Source organism: Strigops habroptila, chromosome 3 (genome assembly GCF_004027225.2).
Source record: "Strigops habroptila isolate Jane chromosome 3, bStrHab1.2.pri, whole genome shotgun sequence".
NCBI classification, from domain to species: Eukaryota; Metazoa; Chordata; class Aves; order Psittaciformes; family Psittacidae; genus Strigops; species Strigops habroptila.
In genome coordinates, this window is record NC_044279.2 from 14,928,834 (window position 1) to 14,956,340 (window position 27,507).

Here is a 27,507-nt window from a genome sequence, read left to right on the forward strand (position 1 = left end):
GTGTTTTCTTTCTTAGTACTACTTGTGGAATCCTAATTTTGTTGTCCTTAAAGTAATACTCATTCATCTCCTGTGGCAGGTAGACATTTACTTTTTTTTTTTTTCTTTTTATTCAATTTCCGTTATTTGCATTGCATTTTAAATTCCTTTCATTCTGAAAGAGCAGAGAAGGTTTCAGGGATGCTAACTGGTTTTCTCTGACAGTTGCTGTGGCAATGATTTATAAATTCTTTTTTTTTAATTAATATTTTTATAGTATTTTTGTAATCAAGTTGGGGCCAAAACCACTTGAAATTGTGTTATTATGCACTGACATTTATTTGAAATGCTGATTTGGATTGCAAATTTTTCTAGAGTGAATGTATCAGCCTTAGTTTTCATAAAAAGTAGAAGTTAATCGAGTTTCAGAATGTGTTATTGTATAGAACAACTCTTTAGGTAACTGGACTTACATAAGTATGGTTATAGAAAGTGCCAATGATATCCATAAACTTCTGGCAGATAATTTTTAGGATGTAATATTTTGTGGTTCATCTCTGACCATAATGTAATTCTCGTTCAGAGTTTGAGCAAATTTCTTTCCATAACTGAGACATTTTCACAGCTGAAGAAAAATCAGTTTCTGTGTTATGTGATTTTAGTTTAATGACCAGATATGTGACAAAATAGCTTTAAAATTTATGATTAAATGCTCCTCTTTAAGGTTGAATTATTAAGTAGAAAAAACTTGTTTACCAAAAGTTAAAACTGACTGTGAGTTATGTTTTCTATGATGAATTTATGAAGCTTAGGTATTCAGGACTAAACCTTATTTTTAAAAAGTGCTAAGTATCTCTGACTGATTTCAGTGAGAATGAAGGTCTTCAGCTGGATGGAAACTGAGGTGGCAAGTGGTGGTATTGTCCAAGAGAGGAAGCAAATTTTAGGGGCATTTCTGTTCAGTTCACAATTATCATGCAGGGCTCCTTAATCAGAACATGTGACTAATGGATCATTTTCAAAGAATTATGGGCAACTGGAATTGTGACTATTTATAGGCTGGTCACAATCACATCCAACTTCCATGTTTCTTAGCGCATTTATCGTATGAGTGGTACCAGCAGGAACTCTGCATTTACATCCCCATGTTGCCATTTTTAATAAATACTCTTTTTTTAATGAAACTTACCCATTTTTTTTCCTTGCATTGTTTTCATGACTGCAAAGTTAAAACTACTACTATCCTTTCTTCCAAAGATAACACTTTAATGATTAGGGTATGAAATTGCCCATTGATGCAAGTGGGTAGAACATGCATAAATGGTTTAACAGAAAGGAATAATGTAACCCTGGGCTGGCTGGATTAACGGAAGCTCTTTGTTCCCAGCTGTCTGGAATATCCATGTACATTTCTTTTTTAAACAAATGCTTATTATCAGAACTTTGGGGTTTTTTTAACCTACGGTATTATTTTGTGTTCCGTGCAAAATTAAGTGGGAGCGGCATGACTGTTTGCTCCTTCATATTGTCCTCTTACTTTTGTGGAGGATCATGTCCAGTGAAGACTTACAGTTCTGTTTTCCACCTGAGTCATTGATCCTTTACTTGATACAGCCACAAACATATTTTGGGAGCTGTATGCTGTTTCCCTTTACCTCTGACATGAATATTGGGGAATGCAAGTTAAAATTTTAATTTCTTCTTGCAGCCAACAAAACTGGTGACTACAAAACTTTCTTTTTAGGCTTTTGAGGATTCTTTTTACTTCCAAGTCTTTTGATTTTTGCTTCCTTGAGAAACCAAATTTTATTCATACGATCTCTTTTGTGCTTCTCACAATATATAATTATAGTGACAAAAATCATGACACAGATTAGAAGAAGAGCCTGTAACTGTAGTCTGTTCAGCAGTGGTTCCCTGCCTTCTAAAAACTATATTAAACATAAGCATTTTACACCATGCCCTTATGTTCGTTAAACTTTAGAAGTTTGTTCTTCACGTTGGAGAAGTGAAGGCCCAGAGTTGTTGGGTAGTACCTGGGTGAGGGAGTGGACATCCTGAACCACGAACTGCTGTCTTCTCTCAGGTCTTGAAGCACCCTATTACATCATTTCTATTACATTTATGCAGGTATAAGGAATAGCTGAAGACTGTGGACGGATGCACCGGTATGAGGGAGCATTGGCTCTCTATATGGTGTATTTGCCATCCTCTAGATCCTACAGGCTATCCATGCTGACTGTACAGTGCTTTTACATGGTGCCTCCAATTCTTATAAAGCCCTACAGTTATTACCTGGCTTCATCCTTACACAGGTGTATTACATTAATAATATTCATCTCCATGAGGGCCTAAAAATGTTCTGAGGGCCTTCTGCTGTGCCCATTGAAACCAGTGGTAATACTTATACTTTTTTTTTTTAAACCAAATTTTGGCTGATTTTTTGAACTATATAATTTTCAAAGGTCAGTGTAGTATGCTGATGGATTACAAATGGGTTTATATGATCTGGAAGACCTTAAAATTTCCTTTCCTTAGTAGGTCACTGAACTTTTTTATCTTCCCTCTTGTGCTGTGCCTTTTCTAAGTCATTAGATTTTCATTGGTGACAGTGTAATAGCAAACACTTTACACTGAACAGTTCTTGAAAAAGAATAAAAGAAAATACGAAAGACGTTTTTCATTCTGGGTGTAGTGTAACAGTAGGAATTCATGCCTATTTTGGATAGTTTTGTTATCATCAGTAAATAAGTATGTCTTTCCGTGGGTGATACTCTAAATGAACATTGACAGTGTCAGTATACATACTCCTCCTCACTGCAGATCACATCATTATTTTCCCTTGGCAGTACCTGTAGGGACTTGTTGCCCGACCGTCCCTCATCCTCAGATTACAGCTCTAAGATGCTCAGGGGCATGCCTGCTCCTCCAGCCACTCTGCAGAGATGAACTGCTTTTGCTCAGGCAGATATTTTTCTGCATGATGGATTATTCTGTATCCTGTTCATTTTGTTTAAAGCAGTAATGTCTTTATAATTTACACCTATTGCTGTGAGACTCAGAAGATTTTAATTCCATCTTTGCTCTATATGTGAAGTATTTTTATCGCTTAGAAAGTGATGTATTCCTGATAAGTGCTCTATTTGCTGTTCTTTTAAATTTAGCAAGCGGAGGGATTGGGTGCCTGTGTTGCAGAGCAGTGGAGCTGAGAAAGCCAGAAAGGCCACATCTGACTCAGGTGTCTGAGGTTGCAGTGATCCTCTTGATCACTGCCAGGGATCAGCACCACTCTGTGCACCCCTGGGACCAAACTGATTGGGATGCTGCTCTTAGGATGACTCCTCAGGGAGGTCTTTCTCCAGGCTCATCCTGATAAAGACAAGACCAGTGGGGCCTGTAGAGTTACCACTGGCTCTTACGGCATGAATGAAGCTTGTGTGTTGCCACTGACTCCGCAGGACTGGCTTACCAAATACACACCAAGACATTAAGCATATATCAGTTTTCTTCAGTTCAGCAACTGTGTGATTTACAGCTCTGTCAGATCGCTTGGCACCAGCTGGGGATACCTCTGTAGAAGTGACACATTGTTCTCTGTAGTAACACACAGCACTTCATTCAAGAAAGTTCAAGAAAGTGAATTTAACTTGTTAAAGTACTATGTTGTTTCAGCCTCATTGATCCCTCAACACCAGAAATAATCTTAGACCTTTAGTGCTGTGATACAGTCCCTAGGATGTGAATGTGGACATGAAAATTAATGTTCTCTTGGGCACTTTCTTTGGTGGGTGGTAGTGGTGGTCATTTGGAAATACATCTGATTCCAGAAGGGGGAAGAGGAGCTGTGGATATTGTAAGAGCAGTGGTCATTCACTGAACCTGATTAATTACTGGATTCTTGATGTAAATACTGGGGACCCAGTTTTCTCTGTTTATTTTAACCAACACTAATATTGGATGCCTCAGTTCAACTGCTTAATTGAGAAAGAGATAGACATATATATCTCACTTCAGGATGTGGGCTCAGCCTTCTTCCTCCCCCACCTCCTTCATGTTCTCTTGAGATAGTGGCTCTGTCTTGGTGTTCTCCATCTCATGCCAGAGAGGACAGTGTTTTATGTGCTATAGTGGCCAGTGTCAGGTTATGTGCAGGTGAGTGGAAGGTTAGCTTAAGATTTATGTAATTAAAACATATGGAGACCCCATGGGCATTTTGCATCAGTTTGCACTTCTGGTGGTGCTCCCCAGTAATAAGGTCATTGTTCAGTCAGTTGACTTTCTTAGGAGAAATGCTATCTTTTGCCATTTTCCTGCCTGTAATTCCAGGAGAATTGTGGAGGAAACATTTTTATGAATGTGGCCTTTCTATGCTCTCATGCAGTTTGTTTGTTCCTGGTGGTGATAAATGCCTGGTAGTAGGAGAGGAAAAAAATAAGTGTGTGTTTATTTTCATCATTATGATTCTGACTTGTGATTTATCAGATTCTGTTTGTCCTGAAAGATGGCAAGTTATGGAGATCTTGTGTTGTCCTTATCCAGCTTTCTCTGACTAACAGGACTCCCTGCTGAAGCCCAAATTGCTTCCAGGATTATCACTTCAAGGTACTCCAAGTGCATATGTGTGAACTCAAGGTCATGGCAGCTGCTGTTTTCATGAGGACGTCATGGTTTCAGCGTATTGGTCTGTGTAGAAACATGTTGACTTTTGCTAAGAACCCATCATATGAAGGCTCCACTTTTTCCTTCAGTCACCAGGACAATGTCCTGGTCTCCATCAAAAATTTCTAATGAACTACATAGAAGCAAAAATTTATTTATCATAAAATAGTAATGAACTTTGGTCCCTCTAATCTGTTAGGTGCATTGGGACATAAACACCAATAATGGGCTCAGGGCTACAATGGATAGCATATTTTTTTCTTTCATGCATTTGTCTGTCTGCAGTTCCATCAGTCTTCACCAGCATGCTGAAGGTAGATGCTGCTAATGTTCAGCATGTGGAAATATTTTTTTTCTGGATTTTAATGATTATTCTTCTGCAATCCCCTTATTAAGCAGACTTTTTAGTTACTCCGTATTATTGATTTCTTTGTGCATTTAAAATCAAATCTTGTATCATCACAGATTATAAAGTTCGCTTGACCAGTTGTTGACTTCAGAACAATAAGATCTAGTTTATACTAACCATAAATCAATGGTATACCTTCTGGTCAACTGTTGAACATCAGTGTCTCCTGTGACAAGTGGTGTGCTGAATTTTTGTGATATTTCACATTAGATTTTACTTCCAATTCCGGCTTCATTGTAGTCTTCCATATAAATCTGCACAGCAAGCAGGTCATTATTTTTCAGGTTCTGCAACACTTGTGACAGGACCAGGCCAAAATCTGCAAGGGAATATCTCCAGGTTTTCCATTCATTTTCAAGAACAGTGACATCAAATGTTTCCTTTACTCAGTGACAACAGAAAAGCCTTGAGCTTGCCTGTGGCACTCTGTAAAGTGGTTCTCTAGTTGCTCTTTTTGATAACCATTCAGATACCCCTTGCTAAGTAATTAATGGCATTGGGGAACAATTTAGAACTACGGATAATGTGCATATTATTGTCTAGGGAACTGTGTACAAATTAAATCAAGAAGTTCTTTAGCACTGCTGCTTAAACACAGGACATTTATAAAAGAATACAGTTTCCTTGGGGTTCCTTCACGTTTCTCTGTGGCCTTGATTATTCTAAGTTTTATCTCTAAAAGAACATTTCTGTTACAAATGACTGTTATGGCTGAAGAAGCTAGATGCCCTTTGTCTTATCCTATATGTTCATTTATTCTCCTTTGATATTTACAGAGTTGTTGCTGAAGAACATCTGTAGGTAATTCCTTTCCCTAGAGAAAAAGATTGAACTGTAAGCCTGAATTCTAGCACCCTGCAAAGCAACATGTTAGCTCTTTAACTTGTGCTTAATTCTAGGAGCTCTTCTGAAAAGTGGTCACCTGGGATACCTGATTTCCTAGGGCATTGGTTTCAGTGTGTGTGTCTGGCTGAGGTTAGGATCTTTATTTCCCCCTCCCACCTTGCAAATTAGAAGGGATTGTAGTTTACAGAGGGGGCGAGTGGTGTTATCTCTTCTGTCATAAAGTAAAAATAGATCTTTTCTCCCTTCCATTCAGTAAAAATAATTTCATTTGTATATTACTTCCCTGAAAGTATGGATCTGTTTTGCATGTGTAGCTGACCAAGAGGAAGCCAAGTTAGAAACATGAATTTTATGTTTCGCTTTCAGAATGGCAAGTCCACTTTCATTGAGAGGTTTTCTGGTGTGGGTTCAATTGCTGAGAAAGTTGCTGCATTTGCAGTCATGCGCTTTCTCCTGTTGTCTGAGACTTTAATTTTCTGATGAAACATTGTAGTTTGTGGTTGTGTGGGGGAGCATGAGAGCTGATCCCAGTGGAGATGCTGCATATTGAGACAAGAGACTAGGAGATGAGGTTTGTGTAAAACAAGGAACTCTGCAGAACAGGGACTGGAATACAGCAGCAAAGTATTTGTGGAGATGCAGTCTTTTCGCAGCTTTTTCCAAGATGATTATTAGAGATTCGTTGCAGAACTCTGGAAGCCATTCATGCATGGATCACTTTGGTCCTTTCATCATTAAGTGGAAAGAGCACAATCTTTCTTGGTCAGCTTCAGGTGGATGAGCATGCTTTTGTCACTACGGCCATTTGGGTATGGAGTAGACTGGGAAGTCCAAAACAACTGTCTTAACATTCTGAGGCTTTTTGAGGTTGTGTTGCTGGGGGTTCACTAATTATCTTCTCCTGCAAGCGTTATATTGGTTTTTGTCTTTAGCCAGCTTCTCTTCCAGTGCAATATGGTTTTAAGTAGGTACTGAGAAAATGGAGTTAAGTGGTGGTGACCAGCATACGAGTAATACAGCCTGGAGTGTCCTACATGGGTTGATGACACCTCATCCAGCCTTTCTGCATCATCTTATAATAGGGGAGTGAAACAGCACTGTGGACATCTGTGAGATCTATAAATAGAATAAGAAATAAAACTGTTTTTACAGCATGCAGTTAAAAGCTAGATTCACATCAGTTTGTGTGTTCACCCATTTATCTCTTGAATATAGTAATATTCAGTTCGTAATGGTACCAAATATGTATGTATGGGAGGGGTGGAGGGTGGTTAAAAAGCTAGGAATAAAGATGCGTGGTTTTTTTTCAGTCGAATACACTGTCTGCATTTACCTTTGGCTAAGGACTTTCTGAGAAATACTAGTTCCAAGTAGAACTCAGCTAGTTCTAGATCCAAGTAGTATCTCAGCTACTTCCAAGTAGAAGTAGCTCATTAGCTGAATCATAGGTGAATGAAGGTTTGTTGTTGTTTTGTTTTGGGATTTTTTTCCTCTCAGATTAACTAGTTCTGTGACACCATGATGCCTTCTTTCTTGTTGAGGTGTAAGCAGTCACACAGTCATGGACAACTTCTATTATTAGGGAATACAAGTAGTAATCTCTGTTCTCAGGGTGATTACAGTTCCAGTTCTTGGAAAGATATTTATAGTCCATTTTTTGGCTTGTTATAGTTCACTGCACCATTACAGATGCAGGTGAGTATGTAGTGGTTGCTATGCTGGGTGCTTGCTTTCTTACCTTAGTATGTTGTACCAGTATTACTTCATACTAACAGTTTATATTTTGACTATGAAAAAGTAAACCAGCATATATTATTTCATGGTTATGACTTGTCTTCTAAACTTCCTTTGGCTATCTAAAAAGAGGATCCTGTCAGCAAAAAGTCTTAAATGGATTTTCTAGAACTATTGAGAAACCAGATGTTCAAAATCAACCTTTTCAAAACTTGGCAGAAATATTTTCCATTATGTTTTTCGTCTCCCTGTCTTCCTGTTTTATCTGGATCCTGTTTAGTAAATTTGGTTTATCATATTTCTTATGTAGATTATGTGAACATGACTTACCAATTCAACCAAAGCAAGCATACCTAAAATCAGCATGCTAAAATTACAGGAGACAAGCTCCTTTAGCTTATTACCTCATTTAATTTTCCTTAACATCTTGTGCCCAGGAGGAATGAAGAGCATCTCATTACAGAGTATTTTCAGTGTAGAATATAGGGCACTTTGGAAAACGGGGAAAGGTGGCTTCAAGCTTCTTTCCCTTGGTCCAATAGCTGTTAAAAGCAAAGGTAAATTTGCTATAGCAACCATTTTTTTAAAAGGAGGACTCTGCCTTTTTTTAGGTGCCAATCCTCAGCTTGGTATTCTGAATCCCATAAGGATGCAGGGTTTTCTGTGGAGCCTGTTGAGATTGAATTTTGCACTCCCCTAGCTGCCCAAAAGTCTACCCCATATGTGGGACACTGGTTCCCACAAGCCTCTGAGGAACACTTGTAATTATTACTTAATTAGACATCATTCCAAAGGTTCCTAGGAATATTCTAGACTTAGTATTATCTGTACCTTCCTCATTTTGCTGGATGATCAATCATACTGCTATTGGCAGGTTTTTACTTTGTCTTGGTCAAATCAGTTCAGCTGTCAGGCCACAGAGACAAGCTTGTCAGAACCAATAGTTCTGGCTTTGTCCCTAACCTCCCTGCAGTCACTCTTTCCAATGAGTCTTTGGCTTAGAGGTCACCTTCTCTTGTCTGCCCTTAATTTACATTTTTTCTGTTTTCTTGAATCCTTTTATGTCTTTACATGTCCTGTCATCAGTGATTATTGTCTTTGTGTGTCACTCCTGTTTTCTTTCCCTTAGTACGTCCTTCTTTTAGCTACCAAGATCTTGTCAAGATCTTTAAAACACCAGCATATGAAATAGCTGTAAATATGTGGTTCCATAAAATCACGTTCTTTTTTTGGTGTGCTTGTTTCATTAGCCTTTGTAATTCTGCAGATCTGTAACACTAGTCCTTCTCCTTTCCCCCCTTCTTGCCCAGATAAATCAGGGTGGTGTTGGCTGTTTTACCTGGCAAACTGCTGGCAGACGTGAGTTCTGCTGTTCATTTTCACCCTTGAATACTGTGTTTCCTATGCTTTTTTTTTTTTTTTTTTTCAGTTCTGCTCTGGCTTTTCCAAGTGCTCCATTACACAGCATAGGTATTCCCCCTTCTTCAGTATGTTAGAGTGCGTTAGAGAAGAGTGTCTTTCACCTCTTCCCCTTCTGTATGTCCTTACTTACCTTATTGTTGTGGGTTGACCCTGGCTGGAGGCCAACTGCCCGCCAAGCTGGTCTATCACTCCCCCTCTTCAACTGGACAGGGGGAGACAAAATATGATGAAAGGTTTATGGGTTGAGATGAGGACAGGGGGATCACTCAGCAAATACCATCATGGGCAAAAGAGACTTGACTTGGAGAAATGAACCTTATTGAGTACCAATCAGATCAGAGTAGGATAATGAGAAATTTAATCTTAAAACACCTTTCTCCCTCCTCCCTGCTTCTTCCTGGGCTCAACTTCACTCCTGATTTCTTTACTATGTTACTCTTTTAAAAATGCACATATGTACATCTCGGCATGTTGACTCTGGAGATGAACAGTTGTAAATTCAATTCTTAAAATGTTTGTATCAAATCAGGTTTCAAAGCTGCTTAGTATTTGAAGTGTATTTAGAATCCTTAAAAATATTTTGATGTAAAGCAATATTAAATCTGATTGCATAAAGCAGATACAAAATAGGCAAAAAGATTAGGTTGCATTGTTCAGAATGTGTTTTCTCAATAGCTGCCATTTATATTTGCTCACTTCCTATGTAAGGGACGACTTTTCCATGGGAAAATAATGTACTCTCTCCAAGATCTTCATGATGATGACTTTTCAATAATAAGAAAAAAAAATCTGATTGATGGCTACGAAGTACTAAATATGGGAGAAAGAGCTGGGTGCAATTGCTGGTTTTATACTGTAGTAGTAGCAAATATGAAGTTGAAATGTATGCAGAGAGCTCTGTGTCTGCTCAGACTTTGTCAAATATTTATGCATATTTCAGATACATCCTGAGTAACACACTGTAGCATTGTGAACTGCTTGGACTCTTATGAGAATGAGAACAGAAGGTTATACAAGTCAACATCAGAGTACAGTATGTTGCTATATGTTATGCTACTCCATATGCTATATTGGGAAAGCTTATAGAGTAAGTAGTACAGTACATGGTATACACTGGCAAGCTCTTCTAGTGGAAATGCATCTTACTTTTGTAATGATTTTATTGTTTAGTAATTACCTGCAGTGTTCTGGACACTACAATGTGCGTTTGTGCTGGTTTTCACTAGCCAGACAGATGAAGTCAAAGCATTTCCTGAGAAGCCAAGCAAAACTGTCTCCTACCATTAGCCAGAAGCCTGGCTGGTTTTTTTAGCTCCATCTTGACAAATTACTCAAGTAGGGAAAGAACTGAAATAGGACTAGAAAGAGGACTAAGTACTGTGTTAGTTCTTAAGGAAATTCTGTTAAAGCCTCTTTCTGGTTCCCTACTTAAAAGTAACTTTCACCTACTTGTGGTGAAGTTCAAACATACTCTTTCTGTAGAGGAACTTGTTTAGTGATTCAAACCCCCATGATTTCAGGGAAGAGCATGCATCTTTGACCCAGCAAGAAGTGTACTAGCTGTGATGCAGAGTGTTTTGGACTCTGGAGTACAGGAAGGAACTGTGATCTAGCATTCCAATTTTCACTGTGATATACCAAGTAATATTAAGGAACTTCTGCAAAGGTGCCCACACATAACTAACTCAACTGGAATAAAGTTATCCAAAAAGTCCTGTGTGGGCCGTCATGTTTCTTCAAATGGGCTTTCATAGTATTCAGTTCAATCTTGATGAAATCTCTGTTTTGGTGTGAGGATTGGTGAAATACAAATAAATGCCATGTGACTTTTCAATGGAGAATCCTTGGGAAGTTCTATGACTCACTGTTGGCGTGGACCTCATTCAAGATGCTACATGTTATATTAGGCACTTCACGTTATTTAGAAATGCTGGAGGAGATATCTTGAAGTTTGGCTAATTAGAAATAGCATTGGTAGCAGATGGACAAGAGAAAACACTGTAGAAAACTTGATTGTGTGAGCCTTACAAGCATGTGGTACATGCTGAGTAAGGTCTTCCAACTCTGGCAAAAGGTTTTGCCATTGAGCTGCACAGCTGAGCAAAACCACGGTATCTGGTATGTGATCATGGCTATCTGTCAGTCTTTGGAGAATTTCAGCGTATTCACTGAAAGGAAGAGTAGGTAACTATCCTTCATGAGCAGCTGATCTTGAAACAGAGTGTTTGGCAGTGGTCCCAAGACTCCGATTCAGTCAGTCTCCACCATATGAACTGAAGGCCACCTTCCTGATAATTAAAAGGAAATCAGCTGCCTGAATTTTATCCAGCTTTGGATTTTTAGGCTGGTGTCCTGAGCATTTAGTGATCTGTGTTAAGTAGTGGACCATTCAAAAGTTGTGACCCATAAATCTGGTAGATTGGAGAGGAATTTCTTTAATTTTTGGTTTGTATATGAGGAAATCTCAAGAATATTCATGTCTCTGTGATTGCCAGATCTTTTTTTCTGAACATACATACTTTTATTCCAGTTTGGATAGCATTTGTAATGTAAATGCTCTATGTCTAAAATAGTAATAACATGGAATTCAAAGTTACCAGGCATTCTGTGTATTAATTTGCCTAAATATGCATAGATAAAGTTTCAGTTTAGTGACCCTGTCAGGCGTAGGCGTTTCACAGATGCCTTCTTTTTGACAGTATCATGGGAAATGATGGTCCCAGTGATCGTGCTTTGTTCCAAACTAGCTTACATTTAAAGTAAACTTAACTCCTTTAAATAGTTTTAGGGTTTTGCACAAATGGCAGATCTCAACAGTGTGGAGCCAGTTGGTGTTGCCTTATTGTATCACACATAGAATCAGAGAACTTTTATCTCATCTCATTGTGCACTCAGAGGAGAAAGTTGATCTCCTTTCTCCGGGTTGTTCTTCAGTCCTTATGTTTACTTACAGCTCTTCAATCTCATTTTCCATGTGGTCCAGTCAAAACTAGGTCTAGAAATAATATGGAACTTGATAATTGCAAGCATCAGAGACCATGAGCAGTAATTTCTCATTGCTACCGTTGCTCAGGGTAGCTTTTGTTTAAATAAAAACTACTTAAGAAATTGGAATTTTGGGGTGCAGGACTCTCTTCTAGTTCCTCCTGAGTGGTAGGAATTGGAGGAAATCTCACACTGCCATTAAGTCACCTGAGCAATTTTTCTATGCTAAACCAGGGAAATTACATTCTTGCTGTATGAGGGGATGGGCTCGTGTAACTGTTGTAGTTAGGGATATTTTTAGGGATGTATGGCATGCTGGTGTAGCTACAGTGGCTAGAGATGGTCTGTTTTCACACTCCAGCCTGACTGTTATGCTGCCAAGACTGTGGTCTTGATTTGTCCTGAATGGGATGCAGAGATATTTCCACAGCTGTTTTTCTCTTGTAAAATTCTCTGTAATATGCTTTATGACTTGGGGGTTCTGTGCTTTGGAAAGGGTATACACATATTGATTGGTTTTCCTGCCATGTTTTACATATAATATGTTATTTCATGATTATACATGAATTTTCATTCATTTAATTATTGATAGCTTCTTATTTCCTGATACATTAAGGGAATAGATAGAGCACGTCTAACATTTTTTTTGTGATTTTTACAATTACTAAATGTTAATTTTCATTTTAGAATTAATTTGCATCTGAAGTGACTGTATTTCTGGGTTTGAATATAAAACATATTTACTTGCTGAAAACTAGAAAAATTACTTTACTTGGAGCAATGAGGTAGAAATTGTAAAAGCTTTGCTGACAAAGCAGTCCATCTAGCATTGTATGCAGTTTTTAGTGCATGTGTATTTTAATAATGGACTGCCTTTGACAATTCAGATTTTTCCTACGAATACATTGTATTGATGTATTTGGGCTTCGTTTCGTCCATCTTGGATAATTATATGTGAAACGTAACCCTCAGTTGGAATAGTTTAGTGAATGTAAAAATAGTTTCACTTAGTTGAGTTTAGCAACCTATGGAAAAATATGTACGGTGTTTGCCTCACTATTTTTTAATGCCATAATTACGCATGGGATGAAACAGATCCCTAAGAACAGTATTGGGACTGCTTTTTGGATAATGATGTGAGTATTGCATTCAGCAGTGACACATAGCAAAATGTGGCAGGCCATTTGAGCTTGATAAAGTCATCACCATGTACTGTGTACCACTGTGAGTGTGGAATGAGCTGGAGAGGTAGAAAAATAAAATACTGAACACTATGAGTATTGCAGCCACCAGCAGTGGAATGGTTCAAAATAATTAATGTCTGCCTTAGACAAAAGAGATGGGGACCACAGACTATCTCCCTGGAATATACAAAAAGAATAAAGAAACTGTGCTGTTGCATGAGCAAGCTGTCATCATCACATGATGATGAATTTCTTTGTTTTTCAAGAAATACGGATGAAATAGAGAAATGGAAGAACCAGTCCTGCAGCTTGTTATAACTAACAGGACTCATCTCAAGAGGGATAGGATTTATCTCAGCCAATTAGACACAATTTTAATTAATTTTATCTTAATCGGGACATGTAATACAGGTCAGATGAATCACTTTGTAAATGTGCTGGTTTCTCTCCATTGACTGTCATTGGAATCCAGATGACCTCTGCAGTTGTGGATGTCTACATAAGAGGCATCTCATTTAGTTTTAGATGGTTTACGTCATTCGGATTCTCATGTGCCAAACCCCAGTGTTCATGTCATGAAAAGTTCAGTGGACTGTAGTAATGTCAGAAACCATATTTCAAGAACAGAAGTAAGATGTTATGAAGTTTTTCCAAGTGACATCTAGGGGTGAGCACTTAGAAATTAATATGTTACTAGACTGTAAAGTCTGTAAGACAGGCTACTGAAATAAACAATGAAGGAAAGGAAATTCTGTATTTAAACCAGCAGAGCCACAGCATTGGTATAATCTTTAAGTTGTGACCCAAAATGGAAGATTCAGCCTTGATTATGGCAGAAAGATAAGCCAAGGCACAATAAGTACAGAATTGTAACCAGAAGAGTTTCTCATCACAGAAAAACATAAGAATAAATAATTTTAAAATTTGGGCAGATGGGCACTAGCCAAGAGAAGCTGCAGTTCTTAAATACATTGTCTGTAATCAGTGAAGAAATATTTAGTGAAGGCACCTGCTGAAAACAGTTAATGAGACTGACTGAAATTGCCTTCTAGCAGAGAAGAGCGAAGTTAGAGCAGAGACACTAGATGGCACAGAAGACCTCAGGAACATTCTCTTTCTGGGCTGATCCTTCAAGCTATTTGAAAGGGACTGGTAAGATGATTCGGGATGGGCCTGGATGAGGCTAAATTCAGTTTCTTTTGTGTGTCTCTGGAAGACTGTTAAATGTTCAGCCAGACTCTCTGAGACTTGTCACTTCTAGGATAAGAATATTAGTGCCATTAAATTCCTGTTTTGTGTATATATTTATATATATTTTATGTAGAGGTTTTACTGGAGGTAAGGTTACAGGATGTAACTGTACCTCAGGTTGAGACACACTATTCATACACTCAGTCTGTACCTTTATCCAGATTTTTTGCCTCCCATGTACACATACATGCACTACGGCACAGAGGCTGATACCAGCTGAAACAAAGTAGATGGGTTATGGTGCCTTTTTGGCATATTATTATTGTTGGTATTTAAATAAAATCCCCTAAGGTTTATTTCAGACAAGATTGAAGTAACTATAGTACCATAAAACAGTCGTTTGGAACATTTTGTTTATGTAGATGTAAAATATTATAATTGTTCAACAGATTGCAGACTTCCTTTTGTGAGCATATTTGGGACCAAATCCAGTTCCTAGTAAGCTTGATAGGAATCTTTCAGTCAGTTCCAGAGGGACTTGTATCAAGTTTCTTTAAATTTTCGAAGATGCTAAGTTTTATAAAGTTGACATTTTAGTGTGTAATGGGTGCCTGATATGGTGAGGAGTCCCATTCTCTGGGACTCTGCATCATATGTGCAGTGATACACTTTGCCATGAAATAGCCTTAATTGTATGGGGTAATGAGGAGGTTAATGGGTCTACCTATTCACTACTTTAGAAGTTGTTTGTATAATAATACATCAAATTTGGGGAATAAACAAGAGGACCTGAAATCTTAATCCATGAGCAACAGTGTGGTTGAACTAGTATAGCAAAGACACAGTGAGAGGACAAGGAGGAGGGAGAGGCTGTTGCTGTTGTGTATTGGGTTCAGACACTTGTCCTGTGATCCACCTGTAGAGGGAGTTCGACATACTGATGCTTTATGAGTATTACTGAAAGGGGAAAAGCTTTATGAGCTGCATCGCTATGCAGGCATTGCACTGACACCAAACAGATCAGATAGGTGGGGATATTTATTGGCAGAGTACAGGGGATGGTGATGATGGGAGATTTTAATTAATCAGTCATCTCTTGGAACCCAGTAAATGAGAACACCAACTGCCCAGTGTGTTTTGCAATGTACTTAACCAAATTTTGAGACACTGGGAAAAGCAATTGAAGGGGAAGCTATTCTGTTTGATACTAACTCTAAAGGAGAAACTGTTCAAGAATAGTGAGAGGAAAGGCAGTTGTGTAAGAATTACCCTGGGATGACAGAGCTTGCAGATTGCAGGAAGGGAAAGAGGTTGAGTGAAAGAATCAGAATAACAAGTTTCCAAGGGATATGAGAGGTTTGTGGACATAATCCCTTTGGAAAGGAGTCTGGAGAAAAGAAGTTACAGGAATTGGTTGTTCCTCAAAGAAAAAATATAAAGATAAAAAAATGCAAATTGAGACAGCACAGAAGGACAAAAAGCATAGTAAAATAGATTTGTCTAAAATATAAGCACTTCTTCAATATCAAGAACAATAAGGAACCATGTAGAAAATTAGTTTGGATTATTCAGAACAAGTACAAAAGAATAGCAGAAGATGTAATGAAAAAACAAATAATCAAAGAAGGCAATGCCAAATATGTGAACAAGAAAGACTGTGTACAGCATAAAAAAACCAACTCAACCCATGAGGAGTAACAGAAATTGTTCTGGAAGTATATTTCTCGTAAGAGCACGTTCCAGGAAAGTGATGCTCTACTGCTTAACAGAAGCACATCAGTCTTCACTAGTGGTATTAAGAGCATATGGAAAACTCAGCCTAGAATAGAGAAAGGACAAATCAGGGAGTACTTAATGTGTTCGGTGTTCCGAGGTTAGCTGTGCCTGAGACATGCTATACTTGGAAACTGGAAGAATTGGCCAACAGTCTCAGTCCTGTTAGCAATTACCATTGAGAATCTGAAGAAGAAAAATGTGAGAGAGTGAAAAAAACCAGGAAAATAGAAAACCTGATCCTTAAAAGGGCAGGGGGGCAACAGAAGGAAGAAGCCTATCACTGATTTACAGATCATTTTTGTTCCTAGAGAAATTACAGACAAATATTCAAACATTTTTTGAAGTACTTGGAGGAAAGCAACAAACAGCAATCAGCATGGGTTTGTTGGAACTATCTAATACCCTATAACAAGAGATTAAAACTTGGGGATGAAAGAAAAGGAGCAATTGTCCTACGTTTTCACTGTAAGAATTTTCCAAATGCTTTCTCACAAGACTCCCCTATAAACAATCTAGGGAACATCAAGCAGTGTCTTAATGTAAGTTGTTTGGGATATAGCTGCAAAACTGGTTGGCTAAGGTGACCCTGAAGCAACTCTTGCAGTATCACTGCCATGTGTGTTATTTCCCAAGAATTTATTTTAAATACTGTTCTGGTTTTTCAGTAATAATTGGATTATGTATTAAAGAGTATGATTATTAAATTTGCCATTGTCACAAAGCTGAGAATAGATTGGAAGGATGCCAGAGGACACGATTAGATTTGAAAATTATCTTGACACATTTGAGAAATGGCTTGGGGAATAAGGTAATATTTCATAGGTGTAAGTGCATGGTTCTACATGCAGCATAGCCATATACAGGACACAGGACAGCTGGTTAAGCAGTGGGTTTTGAGAAAAATACATAAGTCATGAATATTACATGAGTAAGCATAATCAAGCTGTTGTGAAAAAAGGTCCGGATGGATGAAAAAGACACAGAGCCCCCAAAATTTATGGAGTAATTAATCTGTTGTACTCAGCACAATGCTCAGCTCAAATACTGGGTCAAGTTTTGAGCGTTCCACTTCAATAAAGATAGCGATAATGCGAGAGAGTTCAGGGAATGGCAGTGAGAGTGCTTGGAGTGCTGAAAAACATGACATGTAAAGAAGAAGTTGAAGAATCAGAATTAGTTACCCTAGAAAGTAAAAGATAGGTAGGCAAGAAAAGTTTTCGAGTCTGCAAAAAAAATAAACCAAACAGAAAAAGCCAAACCCCCATAATGCAAAACCACCTTGAACTTAACACAGACGAAGGAAATGATCTGATCTCTGCGTCCAGTATGGATAGCTTAAATTCTAACAAGAAATTGTTAGTTTAGACATCAGAAAAGAAAAATGTGATAGAAAGTTAAGATCACTTGGAATAGGTTAGGTGACAAATTTGTAAGTATATTAGAGGTCTTTTAAAGCACTGAAAACATGTCCAAAAATGATGTACAAATACACAAAGCTACAACTGTAGCTTTGTTTCACCAGCAGTTTAGAGATGACCTGCTATGGACCCTTTCAGCAGCATCTTCTGTGATTCTTTACTGAGTGTGTTACATGACTGCGTATTATTACTGTGCCACGCAATGCGTTTTCTCTTCTGTAAATCTTGTGAAATATTATTGCAATTTGAATTAATATTATGCATTTTTATTATTATTATTATTTCAGTTTGTGCAGAAGCTTACAATCCTGATGAGGAAGATGACGACGCAGAATCAAGGGTATTTAATGCTTTGAGTCCAATGCTTATTTTTTATCAGCTCTCAGGCATTAAATTTAGGAAGAAAAATGTAACCAGCCTTACCATTCCTTTCCAGAAGCATCCTTATTATAATATACTTTAATAATCTCTTGGGGTTTTGTGTTGAATAGTCACCCATGTAGGACCTGATGTAAGTACTATTCTAAATTAGCATATCTTTGATATATGGTCTGTTAATGAAACATTTTTGTGCAACTGTTTGCCCAGAGAGCACCTGGTCCTAAAAGTACTTATTTGGTGTCCTCATAATCTTGCAATAGTTTCCTCAGTATTCTACTACTTTTTATAAGGCAGAAAAAAAAAAGGTAAATTATAAAATTGCTAAGATTTTCAGATGTACAATGCAATAACTACCTATATTTATTTCTTTTACTTATGTCACCCTTTTAAAGGCATTTACTTAGCTTTTAATATGAAATAGCATAAGTATGACTTTCAGGACAAGTTTAAATGTTTATATTCTACTCAGTTTCTGGCATGTAAAACTGTCAAAAAGGTTATCTTGTAGTATCACGGCTTTGAAACCTAGCATATCTTTTTAAGCATGAGTTCAACTTGACTGATACTCACATTAACCAGACATCGGTAATTTAGTAGGTCTCTGGCTCATTCGGATAGTGCCGATTCTGTTGTTTACTCGGTGAAACTTCTGATATAAATTTAACATGGATCCTATTTCACGAAGTAGTCTTTGGGAGGTAGTCATGGAAATGGCTAAATGTGACACTGGTGCTTTTTATAAAACATGCATGCTCCAAATATAATTAGAGAGTAGTAGAGTAATGTTTATGCAGCAATAGTGGACATTAAAGTATCCAGAATGGCTGGCAGAAATGAACTGGATTCTACAAATGTAAAGATCTTATTATCTTAAATACAGCAGTGCTTCATTTGCTAATGTTGTGGTGATACAATGTTATCATAGAGTGTTTATTTAAATCTTTAAGGTTTTAAAATGAAAGTGCTATGAAGCATGGCCAAAATATTGGGTAAAATGCCTAGCTGAATTAGCTCAGTCGTTCAGCTAATGCTGCTGTATGATAACCACTTTAAAGGTTTTTCTGTTATATCCCTCAGATTATTCACCCTAAAACAGATGATCAACGAAACAGACTGCAGGAGGCATGCAAGGACATCCTTCTTTTCAAGAACCTAGATCCGGTAAGAAATTCTTTGTAATGGACAAAATTTAGCAGTGCTGCTAAGAATAAATTCTCGTGAACATTTGAACAGATGTATTTACAAAACAAATTTACAGATTTGACTTTTCTAAGCCCTTATGTAAGCTTTCGTGACCATTTCATAAACTCAAAAAATGCCATTTTTATAACCGATGTCATATATATAGGCTTATTTGTTCACCACCATGAATGATAGTCTTGAAGCATGTTAATATGAATGTATACATTAATATGATTCTATTTTCTTATTTTAAATCTTCTTGCTGTACATTGAATATAAACTCATCAGTTAACTGGAATGTTTAAGTTGTTTCTACTGGTTACTTTTCATCATCCAAAAGGGTGCTGACTGTTCCATCAAAACCTAAAATTATCCCCAAAACCTACAGTTTAGCTATAGATGTAATTGAACAACCAAGTTATGAAATAGAGGGAAAGAGAAACGCAGTAGCGAGGTGTTTACTTTATTATTTCACTTGATACAGATACCGTAAAACCACTAATTTTCTTCTGCACAGATAATTTCCTTTTATTGCCTATGAAAACAATTACGGGCTTTTAAAAGAGCCAAAATGCAGTGAATGAGTGATCTGGATCAGACAAAGGTGATAATGCTAGAAAGAAGCACAGGGCTGTTTAAGGAGAAAGGAGAGTGTATCAATCAAAATCTGCATACCGAGGTTGGAATGACTCAGAGCACACCAAATGCTTTCCCAAGCGAATTGATTCAGTGCTGTCAGGGGAGGGAGCATGGGGGAAAGGGAAATAATTATGCACAATTTGAAGCATGAGAACAAAAAGGTTTAAATTTGATTCAAGAGGGAGCTAATGGAATGTCCAGTCTGCAGCTCTGTTTGGAAGTCAGGTGCTGTTACAGAGAAGGCAAGTTAATTCATGCTGCAGGTTTCCACCTCCTGCTTTTGTCTGCACAAAGGCTGAGTCCTGGCCCTGCATACCTGTTCACAGAGAGGAACAGTGAGCCACAGACCCCCAGCTTTGCAGAACCCTGCCATTAGAGCTATAGGAGGGCATCAAAAGCCTCAATGTAGGTGCCAATACGTGTGCATCTTGGGACACTAGGGATCCTGACACATGACTTCCTGACACATGACTTCCTCTCTCATGCTGTCTGTTTAATAGGTAGCTAATTAGCTGCTCCATTATACTTTTCAAGCTAAAGTCACCCAAAAATTTGGCTCTTCCATTCCCTAATTATTTTTTCTACATAATTTCAGGAATATAAAATGGTTTATGAGCATCTGCTCTGGATATGAAATTGCTTTATTGTATATTTTCCTTATTGTTGCTGTGTCCTGGCTTTCTTCTTCTCTGGACTATCGTTACATTAGCCTGCCAATGGCATTTTGGCAGACCCCTCTTAGTGAGCCTCTGAGCATTTCTCTCTTATGAGCCCTGTGACCCAATGGATCTAAATGCTGTGTGTTTCTGGAGCCTGCCGTGATGTTAATTTTGAGATACTGCTTTCCTGGTTCTTGCTTTACACGGTTTCTTGGTAATATCTTCTTACAATATCAATCCTCTGGATGTGATCTGCTTTTCCTTCCAGTGAGAACTCAATCTTCTGTCTGAATAGTCATCAGCCACTTGGGCTGCAGGATGGGGATCTATTTACTTTGTAATCTTGTGTAGGCATAGAGCATTAAACTGTTCCAGGGTGGTTCAAACTTAAACAGCGGAAGTTCAAGTTAGATATAAGGAAGAAGTTCTTTACTGTGAGGGTGGTGAGGCGCTGGAGCAGGTTGCCCAAGGAAGTTGTGAATGCTCCATCCCTGGCAGTGTTCAAGGCCAGGCTGGATGGAGTCTTGGGTGACATGGTTTAGTGTGTGGTGTCCCTGCCCATGGCACTAGATGATCTTAAGGTCCTTTCCAACCCTAACTATTCTATGATTCTATAACTCTTCCATGTAATACTGAGGGTTTACTTCCCCTGTTAGTGGACATCTTCTCAGGACTGTGCTGCTGTCTTGATACTGTATCCCCTTGATGTTTTGAACTTCTTTTTTTAAATTTGCTTCTCAATCAGTTACTTGTAATTGCTGACAGTTCCCGTAGTCTCTTACAGGTGTTCAGCAGAAGACTTCTTAGCTCAGTCCTCCCCTTGTGTAGCTCTGCCATCCAATGCCTTGAAATCTGCTCCTAGTTTTTCGTTATAATAGTGTTGCTCATAAAAGGCATTGGAACGCTACTGAACTCTGAAGATAGCAAGAATATTAAAAGGTAGCCTTCTTCAGTCTGGCTTGTTCGTCCTGTGGAACCAAGATCTGTAGTTCCCCAGGGGACTTCTCCCACTCCTCCTTCTTGTTCTGCTGCTAGGCAGTGACTTGAGCTCTGCCAGTGTAGTTGCAGTAATTTAAATGTTCCTGTCCCAGCTTTCTTCCTCACCTTTGCCTCTCCACCCTGTAGCACAAGCGCACGTGGTGCCAGCTGCTGCAGTTTGTTTTCTGGTGTATTAGTAAAAAAAAAGTCCTTGATCTTGGAGAGAGATAGTATCTTCAGCTGCTAAAAGTCTCTGGAACAAAAGTCAAGCTGCGTATTGATAGCATCTCTCACTTCCACTTTTTTTTTTCTTCCATTTATCTTCAGCCTCTTTCTGCTATAGTTCTGTGTATGAAAAACATTATTTCAGAAGTCAGTGAGTTAAAGGGGAAGAGACAATGTAAAGTATTTAATGGCTTTTCTATGATGGCCTTTTAGCAAAGGCCATTCCTAGATAGGACACTACTCTCAAATACAGTATAACAACATGTCTTAAGGCATGATCAGAATTGCCTTCAGTACATGATGTTAAATGGAGTCCACATTTTCTTAAAACTTCATCCCACCCTAACACACTGTTGTTTAATTTGACTGGAAGGATAAGATAAGGGTATCATTAAACCAGAAGCAGGATTGATGTGGTGTGCAAGCTGCTTGCTCTACATGCGTGCACAAAGCATGATACTGTTTCATGCTCCGGATGTTGGAGGTTACTGGCAGTGGAATCAGAAGCTGCATGTCCTCTTTCCCCTACAATTTCACTTTGTATAAGCCAGCAAGGAGAAAACAAGATGATGACCAGATGCCTTGGGCCATTACTGAGGATAAGCCCCAAGTCTCTGTTACTGGAATTTGTCTTTGTTCAGCATAACAACTGTTTCATCACTGGGAGGAGTAGCAGCAGCAGCATCTCACCTAGTGGCCAACACAGCCTTCTACTCTTCCTTTTTACAATGCAATTTAGAGAAGTTATGCTTTTGGTTTTGTCTTTTAAGAGGAAACTTACTCTGGGACTGATTAACAATAGGCTATTTGGTTTGGCTGTTATGGCCAGCAGTTAAAAAAACTGATGAACCTATTATCAGAATTACAGGGTGGCTCAAGGGACCGGTAGCATCAAAGCTGTGTCACACCCTTGCACTTAAAGTTTGAATCCTTATTTCCCGCAAAAATTCAGAAACAGTGTAAGATCATCTATTCTCTTTCAGGGAAATGTTATTTTGGAGACCTTTGCCCTGATAATGGTTTACAGAAGGTTTCAGATAGGTCTGGAACCTTTTCTAAAAGGTAATAAATTATACATATTCTTCACAAATATGCAAGAGCAATTTCTGGGCATATTGCCACTCATGCACCTGGAGAATTATTATAAAAGTGAACAAATATTGATTAATCAATTCTAATTGATTAACTGGAAGATGAAAGAAAGCATAATGCAAAAGTATTTTATGAATAGTGGACTCATACTTAAGGCCAAAGCATTCCTTGAAAAGTGCTACTAACAGAAGATTCTAATAATGCCCTTATGTCTTTAAAAATATTGGTAAAGAATTAGGACTACAGATGTTGGAGCAATTAATGGAAATACATGGATAGATCTGTCTATATATGAGTGAGCGCAGAATGCCTGAACAGAGTTAATACTCTGCCCTCTTCAGTGGCACAAAACTCTTTGCAAACTACTGGGTTCCCAAAAAAATTAGATGTGCACTTAATCCTCTGTGTTTCCCTAAAGCAAAATTAATACTTACATCAGATCTATGAAACGGGGATTCTCTCCACCTTGCCTATTGTATCAGAAAGAGTGCGGCAAGCAGGACTAGGGACTGAGCCGCATGCACACTTTGTCACACACAGGTCACGTTACTGGGCTGTCCCTATGGCATGACTGGCCTGCAGCCCTTCCTGCCTGAGTTGGCTCTGCCCTTGTCACGCTGAGATGGGTGTTCTCAGCTCTCCCTGTCTGAATGCACAGGGCTCACGCCTCTGCCTGGCATACGATAGATGCCTGTGTTTTGGCACACATTCAGATAAGATGAGGGAGGTTCTGCGCAACCCTCATAAAAAGGGAGATCTGGAAGCAAGTTTGCCAGAACAGTTTATTCTTCATCTAATTCTTCATCTTTGTGTAAGGTGCCATTAGGATCAAAGTGACAAAATAAAAGTCTTGGGCTTCATCATTCAGAACAGCTGTGTGGACTGTGGATTAGTCATGCCCACAGTAGCATTTATATATATTTATCACTGCTTAGGGACATGGTTTAGTGGTGGACTTGGCAATACTAGGTTAATGGTTGGACTCAATGATCTTAAGGGTCTTTTCCAACCTGAATGATTCAATGATTCTATAATCAGTTATTGAAGATGTTCTGCAAAAGGACTGCCCAATTTATGGTGCTTCATCTTTGGCTGAAGAATTCTGAAAACTCTTTGCAACTCTGAATTATTTCTGCTCTTTTTTAGCCAACTGGCAGAAAGAATCAGCCAACTTACTCAGAGGACTAGTTACAAAATACAAAAAGTGTTACTGAGCCTGACTGATGGGCATCTGCATGATACTGGAGAGGCAGAATACTAACTTAACATAGAACTGTGTGAAGGAAGGTTAAGGTATATTCTTAAGGAAAATATTGTTGCTTGGAAATACTGATTACACATTGAAATACAAATAAGATTATTTGATAGTGAAGAATTAAATGCCTTTTGATTAGTTGACAAGTGGATATTACACAAGAGAGCTAAACATTTTTGAATTGGATCAGTGGTGCTGCTGACATTCATATCAGAGTTTCAGGGGAGCATATGTACATGGTTTTTTTCTGAAAAACAAATGCAGAGACCTGTAGACATGAATTCTGTAATTTACTCTGACTTGTCCTGACTTGTTGATTAAGAAATCCGTTTCTTCCCATGGCTTCCCTCCCTATGTTTTGCGAACTATTTCTGTCGCGCCTTTTTTTCTTTTCCCCCTACTTCCTGCTCTGGTTTTCTGTCTGCTTCATTACCTTCTTAATATCATAATGAGCATTAATTAATAAAGTGATTTATGAACTCAGGGGCAGTAGAAGAGCTGTGGATTCACAGACTAAAGAATACCTATCTTTGTGACCAAGAATACCTACTTGCTAACTGGTTTGTTTTTACTAGTTATCAGTCATAGTCACATACCCTTCATATTAAATGTTTCCTTATTCCTCAGTATTTTGAAGACTTTAATTACAGGGAAAATGTCATTCGATTGACTAGAAATACAGATTTTGTTTGTCATGAAATTAAGAAGGATGCCCAAAGGCAGAGTTTGACTGGCTGCAGTAGATTATTTTGACATTTTCCATTCTTGTCACCTTTATTCAGTTCAGTAATTGGTAACAGCGAACTAGATCAGAGGACATTCTCTGTCCCTGAGGCCACGCAGTGCAGTATGACATACATACATAAATAAAACTAAACTCTCTTGTACCCTCCTCTCCTCCTAACCCCACCAAACCAAGCAACTAACCAGGGTGGTTTTACCTTTTCTGGGAGGAAGCCCTGGCTCAAGCATTCCTCCAAGCCAGGAGCAGAACTTGTCAGGAGGAGTGAGAGTTGGCAAAGCCAAAACTCTACCAGCTGTGCTGACAATTGCACCAATAGCAAACCAGCCCAAACTATATCATGTCAGTGCTTGAGACCATCCCCTGGTCCTGTTCAGTTTGTACTTCTAGTTGTAGTCTCTGGTTCTGACTGATCTAAATACACAAAAGAACTTTGCTAGCACAGTTCATTTAAGTTGGGATAAAACTAGGGTAGATACTATCTTGGTCTAAGTAAGAGAGGAAAGAAAACCGTATCATCCCTGCTTTAGGTGATACAAAAGGATATATAGAATCATAGAATCATAGAATCGTAAGGGTTGGAAAGGACCTTAAGATCATCTAGTTCCAACTCCCCTGCCATGGGCAGGGACACCTTGCCCTAAACCATGTGGCCCAAGGCTCTGTCCAACCTGGCCTTGAACACCGCCAGGGATGGAGCATCCACAACCTCCCTGGGCAACCCATTCCAGTGCTTCACCACCCTCACTGTAAAGAACTTCTTCTTTATATCTAATCTAAACTTCCTCTGTTTAAGTTTGAACCCATTACCCCTTGTCCTACCACTCCAGTCCCTAAGGAAGAGTCCCTCCCCAGCATCCTTGTAGACCCCCTTCAGATACTGGAAGGCTGCTATGAGGTCACCACGCAGCCTTCTCTTCTCCAGGCTGAACAGCCCCAACTTTCTCAGCCTGTCTTCATACGGGAGGTGCTCCAGCCCTCTTGTCATCCTCGTGGCCCTCCTCTGGACTCGCTCCAACAGCTCCATGTCCTTTTTATGTTGAGGACACCAGAACTGTACGCAGTACTCCAAGTGGGGTCTCACAAGAGCAGAGTAGAGGGGCAGGATCACCTCCTTCGACCTGCTGGTCACGCTTCTTTTGATGCAGCCCAGGATGCGGTTGGCTTTCTGGGCTGCGAGCGCACACTGCCGGCTCATGTTAAGCTTCTCGTCAACCAACACCCCCAAGTCCTTTTCTGCAGGGCTGCTCTGAATCTCTTCTCTGCCCAGCCTGTAGCAGTGCCTGGGATTGCCCCGACCCAGATGTAGGACCTTGCACTTGGCTTGGTTAAACTTCATAAGGTTGGCATCGGCCCACCTCACAAGCGTGTCGAGGTCCCTCTGGATGGCATCCCTTCCCTCCAGCGTATCAACCGAACCACACAGCTTGGTGTCATCGGCAAACTTGCTGAGGGCGCACTCAATCCCACTGTCCGTGTCACCGACAAAGATGTTGAACAGGACCGGTCCCAACACCGATCCCTGAGGGACACCACTCGTTACAGGTTTCCAACTGGACATCGAGCCATTTACCACAACTCTTTGCGTGCCGCCATCGAGCCAGTTCTTTATCCACCGAGTGGTCCATCTATCAAATTGATGTCTCTCCAATTTAGAGACAAGGATGTCATGCGGGACAGTGTCGAACGCTTTGCACAAGTCCAGGTAGATGACATCAACTGCTCTGCCGCTGTCCATCAGTTCCGTGGCTCCATCATAGAAGGCCACCAAATTGGTCAGGCAGGATTTCCCCTTAGTGAAGCCATGTTGGCTGTCACCAACCACCTCGTTGTTTTTCATGTGCCTTAGCATGTTTTCCAGGAGAAACTGTTCCAAGATTTTGCCAGGCACAGAGGTGAGACTGACTGGTCTGTAGTTCCCTGGGTCTTCCACCTTCCCCTTCTTGAAAATGGGGGTTATATTACCCTTCTTCCAGTCATCGGGAACTTCACCTGACTGCCAGGATTTTTCAATATGATGGACAGTGGCTTAGCAACTTCATTCGCCAGCTCCTTCAGGACCCGTGGATGGATTTCATCAGGTCCCATGGACTTGTGCACGTTCAGCTTCTTAAGATGGTCTCGAACCTGATCCTCTCCTACAGTGGGCCTAAGGTCTTCGTTCTCACAGTCCCTGCATTTGCTTTCCAAGACTTGGGTTGTGTGGTCAGAGCATTTGCTGGTGAAGACTGAGGCAAAGGAGTCATTAAGAACCTCAGCCTTCTCCAAATCCATGGTAGCCAGTTCTCCTGATAGCTTCTGGAGAGGGCCCACATTGTCCCTAGCCTGTCTTTTATTTGCTACGTATCTATAGAATCCTTTCCTGTTGTCTTTTACATCCCTTGCCAAACTTAATTCTAGCTGGGCCTTAGCTTTCCTAACCTGGTCCCTAGCTTCCCGGGCAATGCTCCTATATTCTTCACAGGCCGCCTGTCCTCGCTTCCACCTTCTATACGCTTCTTTCTTCCCTCTAAGTTTCCTCAGCAGCTCCTTGTCCGTCCATGGAGGTCTCCTGGCCCTCCTGCTGCACTTTCTTCTAGTCGGGATGCAACACTCTTGAGCACATAGCAGGTGATCCTTGAATACCGACCAGCAGTCTTGGGCCCCCCTGCCCTCTAGGACTGTATCCCATGAAACCTTACTAAGGAGGTTCCTGAAGAGGCCAAAGTCTGCTTTCTTGAAGTCCAGGGCAGTGAGCTTGCTGCACGCTCT

At 39.4% G+C, this 27,507-nt stretch overlaps 1 protein-coding gene across 1 annotated transcript in view; it reads left to right on the forward strand.

Moving 5' to 3' along the window:
• Positions 1-27,507, forward strand: part of PRKAR2B (protein kinase cAMP-dependent type II regulatory subunit beta) — an 84,504-nt gene that overhangs the window by 42,783 nt on the left and 14,214 nt on the right. Inside the window, exons 3-4 of the mRNA XM_030479812.2 lie at positions 17,891-17,943; positions 19,062-19,145. Of these exons, the coding sequence (XP_030335672.1) occupies positions 17,891-17,943; positions 19,062-19,145 (137 nt within the window). The remainder of the gene's footprint in view (positions 1-17,890; positions 17,944-19,061; positions 19,146-27,507) is intronic.